The 15012-nt window shown below is 40.7% G+C and overlaps 1 protein-coding gene across 1 annotated transcript in view; it reads left to right on the top strand.

The window, feature by feature from the left end:
• The window catches only part of TMEM245 (transmembrane protein 245), a 100998-nt gene that overhangs the window by 49988 nt on the left and 35998 nt on the right, over nucleotides 1-15012 (top strand). The window contains exons 9-11 of the mRNA XM_028108739.2: nucleotides 3611-3701; nucleotides 10953-11051; nucleotides 13049-13180. Of these exons, the coding sequence (XP_027964540.1) occupies nucleotides 3611-3701; nucleotides 10953-11051; nucleotides 13049-13180 (322 nt within the window). The remainder of the gene's footprint in view (nucleotides 1-3610; nucleotides 3702-10952; nucleotides 11052-13048; nucleotides 13181-15012) is intronic.

Here is a 15012-nt window from a genome sequence, read left to right as displayed (position 1 = left end):
CTCTTCTTTGATGGTCATTCTTCTGTAGTGGAAATAAGTCCAGACGTCCAGAGCCCCTCTGTATGGTTTTCAGTTGCAATAGGACTGACTGTCTCTACTACTGTATTGAAGGCACACACAATCTGGGGAGCCCTGGATCAGAGTAGTTTAGAAAGTTGCTTGTTTTTATTTTTAAATTTTGAAATAATTCTAGATTCATAGGGCATGGCAAAGAAAGGCACAGGGAGGTCCCGTGGACTCTTCGTCCCACCTCCTCTAATGTTGTCATTTTGCATAACTATAATACAGTAACAAAACTAGGAAATGGACAGTTCACTTGTTTTACATGCACTTTGTGTGTGTGTGTGCGTGTGCGTGTGCACTCTCACAGTTTTTATCATATGTGTAGCTTCCTGTAAGCTATCAAGACCAAGACCATCAAGATACAGAGCTGTACAGAGCTGTTCCATACCACAGGCATCCTCATGCCACCCCTTTATAGCCATACCTACAGCATAATTCTGTTGAAATTCATTGAAGGTGTTGTATGTATTGTTAGTGTGTTCCCTTTTATTGCTGTGTAATATTCCATGCAGAAAGTTTTGTGTTTTGTTTTGTTTTAAGATTTATTTATTTTAGAGAGCGCGAACAAGTGGGCGGGGAGGGGCAGGGGGAGAGAGAGAGAGAAATCCAAGCAGACTCTGTGCAGAGTGGGGAGCCAGACGCGGGGCTTGATCTCACAACCCTGAGATCATGACCTGAGCCAAAATCAAGAGTCGGGCACCCAACTGAGTCACCCAGGAAGGTTTTTAAAAGCTGTTTAGACTTTGATGATTTGTGGAAAGTCTGATTCTTTTGCAACAGATTAAGGGGGTGGACATGAATACTAATGGTTCTTGGAGTCTTGGTACCCAAGTGGATTCCTGTCCTGAAGAAGGCATTTGACTTAGTAGAAAATTCATGTGGGTATACCTAGTGGAGGAGATACAGTTAAGAATTGGTCAGGGGTCCTTGGATGGCTCAATCAGTTAAGTGGCCAACTCTTGGTTTCAGCTCAGGTCATGATCTCTAGGTCCTGACATCAAGCCTGGTGTCAGGCTCTCCGCTCACTAGGGAGTCTGCTTCTCTCCCTCTGCCCCTCCCCCCACTTCTCTCTCTCTCTCTCTCTCTCTCTCTCTCTCTCTCTCTCGCTCTCTCAAATAAATAAATAAATCTTAAAAAAAAAGGAATTGGTCCTATATATTTCCAATGTGCACATTTTATACACCCTATGTAGGTACCTCGACTCCCCATGAGTGTATTTGGTGAACTGATGAATAATATGAAGACAGGATAGTGTCATCTTTACAGAGCTTCAAAGAAAATGAAGTTGAAGTTGGAGCACATCTTAATTCTTGTCTTGGATGGTTCTGTTCACTTGGAGTCCATTTCCTGCTTTCTGTTAACTAGTCTCAAGCCTGTTGATTCTCATGACCCTCATTAAGAGATGACATTAAAATGGTACTGAATGTGACTTAGACCTTCCCTTACTTGGGAAGAATCCAACAGGCTAAGCTAAGTTGTTTTTAATTGTTCTCTTGGTAGGTCATATTGTGATACAGATTAACCTTTACCCAGGAAGATGAGGGTACACCAGTCCAATTTATAGGAACTTGGTTTCTCCTAAGGGATTCCTCTTAGCGTGGGAGAGTTAGTGATTGGCTCTGGTTGGTAGAAGGTCAAAGCACATCCCAGCGTGTCCCAGCCAGGGTTGCTCAGGTGGTTTTGGCCCTGTGTCTCCTAGAGGGCACTTCTTGTGAGGAGGTCTGGACGGAGCCAAGATCTTTGACTTGGCCTCAGAACAGCTCCTCTCATCTGTGGCTCTTAGGATACCTGTGTGAGTATTTTGGCAAAGTGTTTTCATAGTAGCCAGCAAGAATTATCAGGCCTAATAGACACTTGTTAGTCATTAAAAATCTATTCAAATACTAATGTGAATCCTCATACTTTAACACTAGAGGTTATAATTTTCCCCATAAAATGTCGTACTACATAATTGAAAATATTCAGCAGTTCCTTCAAAGCACTGATGAGCCTCTAAATACTAGAATAATTTAAAATATACTAAATTTCTCCCAAATCCCATCTGTATTTAAAGATTTCAATGTTCTGTTCATGTCTTCATACTTAGATTATTACATTTGTAATCATCTCTAAAGTTTTGTCTTAACTTGCTGAAAAATATTTGAGAATTTGCTAAAAGTTTCAGAAATACTTTATTTGAAGTGTAGCAAGAACGGGTTAATATTAAAGATTGAAACCATTACCAATTTGACATTGCATTTTCTAATGTATCCAAAATGTCTTTTTCTCCGTATCATTACATTTGTCCCTCAGTGGCAGTGGGCTTTCTCTTTAGGACCATCTTTCTCTTTCTCTCACACACACATACACACACAAGCAAGTTATCACTTCCAATTTACTATATAAAGTACTACAAGTATGTAAAACAGCTGTAGGTTGAGAATGTTGCTCATTTGACTTGACTCTTTCCCATAAGCCAGCTTTGTATTTTGTGTCATATTTAGGCCTCAGGAAAGTTCTTAGTTACTGTTTGCTTTGGCCTTTGGGCATCAGTCATGGATAGTTGAAATCAGGACTATTAAATTTGTGAATGCCAACATCTGTAGTATACAACCTTTTGAGGTACAATTTAAAGAATATATGAGGGGCTCCTGGATGGCTCAGTCAGTTAAGTGTCTGCCTTTGGCTCAGGTCACGATCTTGGGATCCTGGGATCGAGGCCTGTGTCAGGGCTCCCTGCTCAGTGGGGAGTCTGCTTCTCCCTCTCCCTCTGCCCTTCCCCCTGCTTGTGTGCTTGCTCGCTCGCTCTCTTTCTCTCAAATAAATAAATAAAATCTTAGAAAAAATAAAGAATACATGAAGATATTTCTCCTTCAGAAAACACTGGGCATATGTAATGTGTTATTGATTAAGGCAGATGATACAGTCTGCTTAGTTAACAGGATAGTGGGGAGGCCGTCTCTCATGGCATGAAGAGTAAACCTTGTAGACGCAGCTCCTTGTATAGCTAGAACTCTGCTCGGGACTTCCTCGCATCATAACGAAAAAGATCTCCATTGAAAACAATGATTTACTCTTTCTTCTTGTTTTCTTTCTCAGTTCTTAGATCAGCATGTATCAGAATCACTTTCACGGCTTGTTAGGGTACTGGTTGCTGGGCCTCAGCTCCATTTCTTTTTCAGTCGGTCTGGACCTGGGCCCAAGAATTTGCATGTCTAACAGGTTTCTGAGCAGTTCTGATGCAGAATAAGGCTGGTCTTGAATAAGGCAGATAATCCGGGATATGTATGGGCAGAGAAACCAGGCAGAGCAGAATGAAAGGGAGTTTGTGGGGAAAGTGGGTCTAAAAGCTAAGGAGAGCTTGAAGGGCCTCTCCGATGGTAGAATTAAGTGTTAGGCTTGGAAGTCGAGGATTCCTGCCTGAGATTCATTTGTATCTGCTTGTGATGACTGAGCAACAATTTGTCAGTAACTGATTGTTTAAATACATGGAATTCTGAGAGTTACTGACACAGTCCACTAAAAATATACTAGCTTGTAATTTTTTCATTCTTTTATTTTAAATTAGTTGGCTTCCTGAGGCTCAAGTAGTCCAAAGAGCCCTCAATTCTGCAGCTAACAACGTGTACCAGTACGGAAGAGAATGGATAACACACAAGGTAAGGGAAGAGCCTCTCTCTCTGGCTTTCTCTCTGCAGGGTCTTCATTGGTAGGGGCTTCCTGCTTTGATGAAGTGTAAGTAGAGATTCCTTTAGAACAGTTTCTATTTTTTAAATAGGCTTAAATATATAAGTCAACAAGAAACATACAATGAAAGTAAACCTCCTGGAGGATTTATTTAATAGTGCTAGTAGCCTGAACAGAGAGGTTTGTCTTTTGCTTAATATTCCATTATAGAGATATACCACGTTTTGCTTATCCATTCATCAGTCAATGGTAGGTGTTCATTATTTGTGCATTAGGACAGAATGATCATTAAAATTGGGTGGTCAAATAAGGCTTTGTGGAGAAAAACAAGGTGGTTAGCAAATATTAAATATTATCTGCTGGTGACTGTGCTTGGCAGTTTCCAATTTGTTTCATTTAATCTTTCCAAGAAACCTGTAGTAGTCTAAATTGTTTGGCCCACTTTACAGAGGAAGAAACAGGCTTAGCAAGGCTAAGTAAATTCCTAGTGGTTGTGTAGTAAATTGCAGAGCTTGGTTTCAAACTGAAGATGAATTCGGATCCTTGTTCTTTCTGCTGCACACGCTAGAAGTGCCTGCCCAGAACTGGATCAGGTGCTTCACTGGGGCACTTGAGATAAACCTTGAAGGAATGAATGATAGGTTTTCGATGAATAAAGAGAAGGCATCGTGTATTTTAAGGTGTGTTTATGTGGATCAAGATGTGGAGGCAGGAGTGTGCTTGAGGAGATTAGCTTGTCTGAAGCTTTGTGGAAGGACATGAAGGATAGAGGATAAGGCCCAGTTACTGCAGGTAAGGGTCAGTCTCCATGACACAGATTTGGGATGCCCCCCCCCCACTATTGCCTATGGGAAAGAAGGAAATTTGGAATTTTAATATATTGAAGTAATTAAGAACATCTAGGGATTGATAAGATTTGTTGCAGTGAGATGTATGCCCAGAAAAAAATTACTGGTATGTGATTCCTTGTTCGAAATTCAAAAACAAAATCTCAAAAAAAAAGTTATCTTAAAAATTATACTGTACACATGTGTATAGTAATCTAACCTAAGGATGGAATTGTGGTCGAGTAAAAAGTTAAAGATCTGTGTAACTGATTTTCTTGAGTCCATACCAGGGGACCTCATCAAATGCCACATGAAAGTCTTTAAAAAATTTTGCTGAGTAAGTGAAAGATAAAGTTTATGGGTAGAGATCTCCTAACTATCATAGAAGAAGATCCAGTCATTGCAGAAGCCTTTTAGACCTCTAGAACTATATTGGCTGACTTACTCTGCTGAAAGCATAGCATTTACTTTTTTGGTTTTTCTATTTGAGTTCTGGAATTCTTACCTGTTTGGAAAGAGCTGGAGAAATGTGCCTTAGATTTTATAGAAATAAATTTCAAATTACTTAGAAGATAAGTTTGAAACTTTTGTTCAAGACGCGAAAAGGGAAGACAGTTGAAGAGAGATGGGTATTGCTAACAAAGGTTGTAACGTATTCATGTCCTGATTTGGAAGACACGGGGATAATATCTAAAATCAACCATTGAATGTCCATTGACTGATGAATGGATAAGCAAAACGTGGTATATCTCTATAATGGAATATTATTTGGCCATAAAAAGGAAGGAAGCACTGATACATTCTACCATGTGGGTGAACCTTGAAAACATTATACTGAGTTAAAGAAGCAGTCAGACCACATACGTATGATTCCATTTCTATGAAATGTCCAGAGGAGGTATATCTATGGAGACAGAGAGTAGAGTAGTGGTTTCCAGGGGTGTGGGGGGTTGAGAGAAATGAGGGAGTGATTTCTAGGTAGTATGGAGGTTCTTTTTGGGGTAATGAAAATGTTCCAAAATTGATTGTGGTGATGGTCCCATAACTCTGAATATACTAAAAGGAACTATTGAATTGTACACAGAAGTGGGTGAATTATAAGGTGTGTGAATTATCTCAATGACTCAGTCAGTTAAGTGTCTGCCTTCAGCTCAGGTCATGATCCCAGGGTCCTGAGACTGAGTCCCACATCGGGCTTCTTGCTCAGCAGGTAGCCTGCTGCTCCCCCTGCTTGTGCTCATTCCCTCTCCTTCCCTCCCTCTCTCTGTGTCAAATAAATAAATAAAATCTTTTTATTTTTATTTTTATTTTTTTTTAAAGATTTTATTTATTTATTTGAGAGAGAGCGAATGAGAGACAGAGAGCATGAGAGGGAGGAGAGTCAGAGGGAGAAGCAGACTCCCTGCTGAGCAGGGAGCCCGATGCGGGACTCGATCCCGGGACTCCAGGATCATGACCTGAGCCGAAGGCAGTCGCTTAACCAACTGAGCCACCCAGGCGCCCAATAAATAAAATCTTAAAAAAAAAAATAAAATAAACATTGAAATTTTAGGGGTAGCTTTTTTTTTAAAGATTTATTTATTTATGTTAGAATTTTAGAGCATGCTCAGAGTTGGGAAGGGGAAGGGGAAACAGCAAAGGGAAAGGAGAGGGAGAGAGAGAAGCCCAAGCAGACTCCTTGCCTAGTGGGGAGCCCAATGTGGGGCTTGATCCCACAATCCTGAGGTCATGATTGGAGCTGAAATCAAGAATCGGATGCTTAACCTACTGGGCCACCCAGGCGCCCCTCTAGCGCTAGCTTTTCTAATAAACTCAGATCTCATCTAGCTAAAAATCATGTGAGATTTGGGTCCTGAGAGCTAAAGTGTAGAAAGGGCTAAAGCTAGGGGAAAAGGTCATACTCAGAAAATGAAGAGTTTTTTAGGGTATGTTTAGGTATGAGCAGAGAAGATTCCTGTCTGCCTGCCCCAGTCTACCTTGTCAGCCTTATCTCCTGTATCGTCTATGCATTATTCTACCCAGACCTGCTAGTTTGCTGTTTGCTCAAATCTAGTTTACTTTCTTCATTTGACATCCTTGCTTAAGCTAACCTTTCTGCTTAATAGTCATGAATGGGTTTTCTCTGTCCCTTCTCCCATGCCTAGAATGAGGGAAGTAACAGCCAGTCCACAAATGTTCCAGGCACTATTCTAAGTGCTGGGGGAAAGCAGTAGAGCAGAAAGAGTTACCACCCTCCCGGAGCTTACTCTAATGAGAGGAGGCAGATGGGAAACATGTCAAGAAGTAACCATTTCAGTCCTAGAAGTGCTGTGACCAGGTAATGTAGAGAGTAACCTAGGGTGATGCCTTAGCTAGAATGCCAGAGAATGTCTCTCAGAAGGTGATGCTTTCACCAACACTGGGAAAAGAATGTTCAAGTTGAGGGCATAGAAAATTCAAAGGCTCTGAGATAAGAACAAGCTTGGTTGAAGGAAAGAAAGAAGGCCAACATGGCTGGAGTGGGGGATGTGACAGGACGAGCCATAGGTGATGATAAGAAGTTGGGATTTTATTTTAGTTACAAAGATAAACATGGATTTAAAGCAGAAAGGGACATGACCTGATTTAGGATATTGAAAGCTCATTTTGGCTGCTTTATGGAGAGTTGGGCAGGAATGGAGAAGGCAGGGGGCTGGCTAAAAGAATATTATTCCAGTAGTCCAGGAGACATGTTGATGACTTGGACTAAGGGTGGTAGAAGTGGAAATTGGGAGAAATGGTCACATCTGGGATATATTTTTGAGCTAGTTCTGACAAGAATTACTCATGGGTTAGATGTGGAGTGAAAGGGAGGGAAGTTTTGGTTAGCCCACCTGGAAGGGTAGCTGTGCCTCTTCCTGAGATGGAAAGATCTGGAGGTGGTGGGGAGGGTGGGGGGTGAGGTGGGGAATTACAGATAGGTGGGGCTGTAATCCTGTTTGGGGTGTGGTAAGTTAGAGATACCTAGCAGATATAGAAGTCAAGGCACCACGGGGCACCTGGGTGGCTCAGTCGTTAAGCGCCTGCCTTCGGCTCCAGTGGCTCCGGTCGTGGTCCCGGGATCCTGGGATGGAGCCCCGCATCGGGCTCCCTGCTCAGCGGGAAGCCTGCTTCTCCCTCTCCCATTACCCCCTGCTTGTGTTCCCTCTCTCTCTGTGTCTCTCTGTCGAATAAATAAAAAATCTTTGAAAAAAAATTCATACTATTGTTTAAAAAAAAAATAAGTCAAGGCATCAGAAAAGGCAATTGGACATACATAGCTGGGGCTCCGAGGAGAGATCGGGGCTGTAGGTGGAAGTTTGAATATCGTCAGATAGTACCTATCACTCTACCCATCAATAGAGATGAACTGTATTCGTTTGGTAGGGTTGCCATAACAAAGTACCACAGGCTGGGTGCTCAGACAACAGAAATTTATTTTCTCATGGTTCTACAGGCTAGAAGTCCAAGATCAAGCAAGGTGTTGGTGGGATTGGTTTCTTTTGAGGTGTCTCTCCTCAGCTTATGGATGCCTGTGTGTTTTTCACATGGTCTTCTTTCTGCCTGTGTCTGACTCTTAATCTCTTTTTATAAGGACACCAGTCATATTGGATTAGGGCCCACCCTCAATGGCCTCATTTTAACTTAGTTACTTCTTTAAAGACCCTATCTCCAAGCACAGTTACATTCTGAGGTACTGGAGGGGTGAGGATCTCAACATATGAATTTAGGAGGGATACGGTTTATCCCATAACATGGCCTAAGGAGACAGTACAGACAGAAGAGGCCCAAAGATAGATTCCTGGAGCACTTAAAGCTTTTGAAGGTCACAGAAGCGAGCCGGCAGAGGAGACTGAGGAGGAGGAGCAGCCTGTGAGGTGGGAGGAACTACCTGTGTGTGTCTTAGGACTGAGAGAAGATTTTGCAAGAAAGACTTGGTCAGCTGTGGCAGATGCTGGCAAGGTTCCAAGCAGAGTGAGAACAGAGAACTGCCCACTGATTCCCCATCCCCATTTTACAGATGAGGTTTCTCGTCTTACCTTAACAAAGCTCTCCAGCGGCATTCTGACTACTCTTAGTGCTTCATTGTCTTTCATGTGCAAAGAGCATCTCCTCTACCGTCAACAGTACCTGGGCTTTGGTGATTCCTCTGGGAGCAGTGATGTGGCCGCCAGGCTCCCTGTGCTCTGGCCCAGTCTTCCTTGTGATTTGTGATACATCCTGTAATGTCACAGGGTGGTGTTCGTGATGTTCTGCTGTGGTTGGCAGCACCACAAGTTTGAAACGACGCTGAATTCTGCCTTAAAAGTCGTGGTGTTGTAGAGTTGCTCGCTGTTGTGCTGGGATAAAGGGGCTGTGGGTCTGAGATGGTGCTTGACTGCGGCAGAGGCCACTGTGCGGGCGGCCTAGACTGGGCGCTCCTCTGGGCAAGGAAGGGTCCCAGAAACTGAGCGGACAGTGACCGAAAAGGTGGGTAGTGGGAAGTCTGTGAGTGTCTAACAGTCGTGATACCTAGAAGACAAATTTAAAGTAATCAAAGGAAGTTAGGGGTAATTGTGGCTTATAGTTATTTGGGGCCGTTTGCTGTGTTAGGTGTTCTTTGTTCATAGATTATAGATGCTGAGTTGAAAGAGTATTAGAGTTTTTAATCCTACCCTCTGCCAGTTAGCTGCCTGACCTTGCGCCTGTCCTGGGACCCCCCTAAATCTGCTTTCTCATCTTGAAAGAACAAAGGTGATAAAAACCTTCTTCTGCCTAACTCTTGTTGTAAAGATCACATAATGTAGGGGAAAGCCATTTGTAAATTGTAAAATGCTGTGCAAAGATAAATGGTTTTTATTATATACACTCATTTGCATTTGGTGTATGAATAAATATAGAGGAAAATATTGGGCAGATGTGTTTGCATCCAATAGGTCTAAAAACTGGTTCAGATGGCTATAAGGACAGTGTCAAGTGAGCAAAAGGTGTGGATAGGACACACAAAAGAAGATACACACTGAAAACCAACATGGAAAAATGGTCACTCTTGTAACTGAAGAAGAAAATAATAAATAATGGGTTACAGTTTCACACCTATTAAATTATCTAAATTCATCAGTCCATAAGGCTTTGGAAGAATTGGTTTATTCATACAATGTTGGAAAATATTAATTGGTACAATTCCTGTAGAAGACAATTTAGCAATGCATAGCAAGAGCCTTTAGTAAAGTGCCTCTATCCTTTGATTCCTGTACATTTATTGTACTATTAATAGTAAGAAAAAAATTGTGTGTGAGGATGTTCATTGCGGCGTTACTTGTGATATTAAAAATTGGGAACATCTCTATATTCCTTGATCAGGTAATGTTAAAATAATACCAAAACTTAATGAAGTGGGGTGCCTGGCTCGCTCATTCAGTAGAGCGTGCGACTCTTGATTTTGGGGTTGGGAGTAGAGATTGGGTGTAGAGATTACTTAAAAATAAAATCTTAAAAGAAGAAAAACTTAATGAACTAATATGGAACCATTAAAAATGAAGATGAAAGTTAGTGATGAAGTGATGAAGAATTCTAAATTTCTATAAACAGGCAGAAAGTTGCAGAGGATATGGAAAAATAGAAACAGTTATGGTAAGAAAGTGGGACCACAAATTCATATTTATCTTTTAAAAAATGTCTTTGGGGCACCTGGGTGGCTCAGACGGTTAAGCATCCAACTCCTGATTTTGGCTCAGGTCATGATCTCAGGATCATGGGATTGAGCCCCAGGTCAGGCTCTGCACTGGGCGTGGAGCCTGCTTAAAATTCTCTCTCTCTCTCTTAAATAAGTAAATTTTCTACCATTATGCTGTGGTTTTAATAACAAAACATGCGGTATTATAATGAATAATTTTCCTCAAAGTTATCTTGTTTCACTGTACTTGATTCCCAGAGACCCCACCAGTCAGTCTCATTGGTTGTAACTCTGAGACCTGACATCTCTCAGCAGACTATGGGACATATTTGTGTTTGTAGGTAAGGTTCTAAAATTTTCTGTGGTAATTCTTATACCAGTGATAAATGTAGCATGGATTTCTGTGTAATGGATGAGCACTTGGGCCACATGCAACAGATTTTTCTCTGGGCGGATTTGCTGAATCAGTGATCATGGTTTTATAGGACCATTCTCTTACAACGTGAAGTAGCTCTCTTAAAGACCCAAAAATAGAGGGAAGCAAAAAGCCAAGAAAGGCAAGGAAATTTGCTAGGAATATTGAAGAGTAGAATTTAAGAAAAGATCATAAGGTAGCTAGAGGCAATTAAATAGTCTGGAACATTTTAGTTTGATTTGGAACAAATGTAAAGACCAAGCATGAATTAATTTTACTGCATTGTTGTCTGAAATATTAAACCAGATCATATCTATATTTCTTCCAGCTTCATAAAATTCTGGGAGATAAGGTGAACAATACTGCTGTAATTGAAAAGCAAGTACTAGAACTTTGGGACAGATTGTATCATTCTTGGTTTGTAAAGGTAAGTTATTTTATTTGAGGATTTCAGTTGTAAACTAATAAAGTCCTTTTATTTTACAGACTCACTGACTAGATAGATGTTAATTAGATTATTAACATTGGGATATCATTTATTGAAATTTTTAAGCTACAAGGTCTTAAACTTCAGGTTACTAAAAGTCCACTTGAATTGATGGCTAATCTGCATGCAGAACCCACCAGTCCCTGTGATGGGGACTGAGCACAGGATGAAAAACGGCATCATCAACAGCATCTTAACTCATTACGTGAAATGCAATGTAAACAATGTATATAATGTTAATTTTTCTAATGGCCACCTGAAAAAGCTAAAAATAAACAGTTGAGATTAATTTTAATATTTTACTTACCCCAACATACCCCCAATATATCATTTCATTATGCAAACAAGTAGAAAAAATCTTAGTGAGATATTTTATATCCTTTGTTTTTTTTCTTACAAGCCTTGGAAGCCTGGTGGTGTATATTTTATACTAATGCCGTTTTTGAACTCTCCTGTTTTTGGACTAGCTCCATTTTAAGTGCTAATAGCCACATGTGATTAGTGGCTCCTGTTTGAGATAGTACAGCTCCAGACATTAAGAACTTGTTCTTTGAGGAAGTAAAAGAGATCCAAAAGTTTGGAGATCTTGATTTTTAATCACCTTTACCTGTTCTTGTGCTGATATACTATTATTACTTCAGAAATTGTGGTGGAAAATAATACCATTTTCCACTAAATATAAAAATGCTGGTTTTGACAGCAGCTGCTTGTGTGGGGTCATGCGGTACACCGGGTTGGCTGGGCCCGTGGGCCTTCAGGAGCAGGGATGTGGAAGAGGAATGTCCAGTGGGGAAGGAGTAGAGAACTGGACAAGTTGGTAGTTAGTTTTCACAGGGTTGACAGTAAGGAGAAGAGGAGCATGTATGTATCAACCTCTTCACTTGGGGTAGAAGGGAGGAAAGCTCAGTTTCAGATTTGAATTTGCTGCTCAGTGACCTGTTTTTACTCTTCCCCTGGGGCGAATTGAGGGAACAGTGTTGGTTTGGGGGTTTCAAAGAGGGGAGGTTAGAACTAATTGAGGAATTTGTAGGTAGCTATCTGCTGAAGAACTGGTCAATTGGAAAGGTGTCTTTTTCCTCTGCTAAGTCTGGGGCTTCTGCTTACAAACAGCTTTTTCTATCCCTCACCCCCTTTTAAAAGCTTCATTTTATGGTCCAGGAAGCTCAGTGTTTTAAAAGCATAGGTTTGTAAGCAGGCAGGTGTATTCCTTTCTTTATATCTTCTACTAGGACCTAATGTGTTCATTGCGTAATGAAGAGTGATTTCACTGTGCCGTTGGCAAAAGTGTCAGAATGCAGACAAAATGTTAAGAAACAACTTTTGTTTCTGAATGTTAACCTCACTAGTCACTTTGTTTATTCTAATCTCTTTCAAATTTAATTATTCCTGCATTCTTGTCAGTGTAATTGTCTTTCATATGGAGTTAGATTCCCCCCATTCTTGTTTCCTTTTCATTTTCCCCCATTTTGTCGAGGTGGAATTGACATATAACATTGTATTAGTTTTAGGTGTCTTTTATATTCTCTCCCCCCTTGCTCTCTTTATCTTGTGTGGAAGATTAATAAGGGGGATGAGAAAAGGAGGAAAAAAGCAAAAATGGGAGACCCCCAAAAAGGTAGAGGGGCTGAAAAGAAAAAAGATGGTAAGTGCTTTGTTGGTGTATAGTTGTACATATTGAGGAACAAAGTGTGTTCACAACTGTATTTAGGAAGGGAGCATTTGAGCTAGGCTGACACGTGGTATTGAGAAGATAAGTAGAAAAATAGAGTTCAGGTCTTTAGATGGAGTTCTTAGCTGATTTCTTAAATAATGCAAAATTTTTCACCTTTGAGTAACTGCTGAAGTGCTCAAGTGGACCTAAACTGAAATGGGGTATTTATACTTTTTCTGCTTTGGATTAAATGGAGATTTCATGTGTGAACCATTTTATTCCATAGAATGTAACGCACTCTGGAAGGCACAAGGGACACAAGATGCATATAAGTCGTCAGAGTAGCTGGCTGGGAGATATCCTGGACTGGCAGGATATCGCCTCCTTTGTTCACGAGAACATCGAGACGTTTCTTTCGGTAAGAAGTAGTATTTTTAGTGAAACTGGACTTAGAAATAAAAATAGAAATTCTAATTTACAGTTTTCCTTGCACTGTTAGAGGCCTTTAGTTACCCTGTTTTTAATGCCATGACATTTACAATTTTGAGAGTTCTAAATGCCCTAGAAAGATGGCCAAAAGCCATAGGCCACAGTGGTAAATAGTTCCCTGGGTGCCATCTCGGTGGTTGAAGAGTAACTGAGCAATGCTGAGTCAGGAAGCATGTGTGCAGTGTTGCGGACTCTCACATTCTGAAAGACGGGTGTTCCTGTCCCCTCAAGCTGACTAGGATGTCCCCAGGCTGGACCCTGAGAGAGAAAATGGCCTTTCTGGTGGGCAAGGTCTTTGGCAGATGGAAATACGGTTCCAGTTACATTAGAGAGACTGGATATTCTTTAGTCCACACTTCGGCCATGTACCACCCACCTCTGCCTTGTTTGCCAAAGGGTCAAAGGTGGCAAGGAACCATGCTTGGTTCCACAGCGTGTTTTGTAAAGTGTCTTGGCATGTGGCTTTTCACAGAGATGAGAGGAATTTTCTTGCAAATAGACTCATGACTTTGATCAAGTCAACGAAAGTTGAAGTTTGCAATGTAATTTTTTTTTAAGATTTTATTTTTAAGTAATCTCTACAACCAAAGCAGGGCTCAGACTCACAACCCTGAGATCAGGAGTCGCACATGCTACCAACTGAGCCAGCCAGGTGCCCTGCAATGCTAGATTTTTTTAAATTTAATTTTTATCAAACTAATAGATGACCATAGTGGAGAGTAAGGAATATTTTAAGATTTTTTTGGTAAAAGAAACAGCGACCTGCTTTGTGCTTCTCCACTTCAGTCTCATTTTCTAGAAACAGTTGTCAATTCTTTTAGCTTTCTCTGAGTATTTACCTCTAAATTTCCAAAATAACATTTATGTTGGCCTGTCTTGGTTTTGCAATTTGTGATATTATATTTTGGCTCCCTGATATGGAAGATGGAAGATAAAGATGTGATTTTGAAGTCTCTCTGTACTCTCTTACACCACCTTTGAGGTTTTCTTACAACTCCTTTGGTTCTTCTCCTGTCGCTGCACTCACACTTGCCCTTCCTCCCATGCACCTAATACAGCTGATCAGAGTTTGGAGTTAAATCTAGAAATTCATGTCCTTCAGTTCTAAGACTTTATGGTTTTGATAGTCCCCTCCCTCTGTTTCCTCTAGTCCAGTGGCCATGAAACTTTTTGGTCTGAAGATTCCAAAGCGTTTGTTTTTGTGGGTTCTATTGATTATTATTGTATCAGCAGTTAAAACTGAGAACTTTAAAAATATTTATCAATTCACTAAAAATAACATTGCATATTAACATAACACATTTCTTGCATCTGCAAAGTAGCCTTTTTCCAAAACGAAATGTAATTTTTTTTAAAGATTTTATTTATTTGTCAGAGAGCGAGAAAGAGAAAGAGAGCCCAAGCAGGGGGAGTGGCAGGCAGAAGGAGAAGCAGGCTCCCCGCTGAGCAAAGAGCCCGATACAGGGCTCGATTCCAGGACCTCGAGATCATGACCTGAGCTGAAGGCAGCCGCTTAACTGACTGAGCCACCTAGGTGTCCCCAAAACAAAAAATTATTTAGTGAGAAGAGTGGCTTTATCTTATATTTTTGCAAATCTGTTTAATGTCTGGATTCTCATATATTCTTCTATATTCAGTCAATTGGAATACCTTGTTTTGACTGATATAAGAAGAAAATCCAGCCTCATACGGATATGTAGATGGAAAAGAGGGGAGTCTTTTAATAGCCTTTTCAGATAATTGTGGCTCTTCTTTGATCCT

This window comes from Eumetopias jubatus, unplaced genomic scaffold (assembly GCF_037043125.1).
Source record: "Eumetopias jubatus isolate StellerSeaLion01/CBP00866 unplaced genomic scaffold, mEumJub1_p1.0 scaffold_15, whole genome shotgun sequence".
Classification (NCBI taxonomy): Eukaryota; Metazoa; Chordata; class Mammalia; order Carnivora; family Otariidae; genus Eumetopias; species Eumetopias jubatus.
The sequence above is the reverse complement of the archived record's forward strand: the minus strand, read 5'-3'. Positions and strand labels throughout refer to the sequence as shown.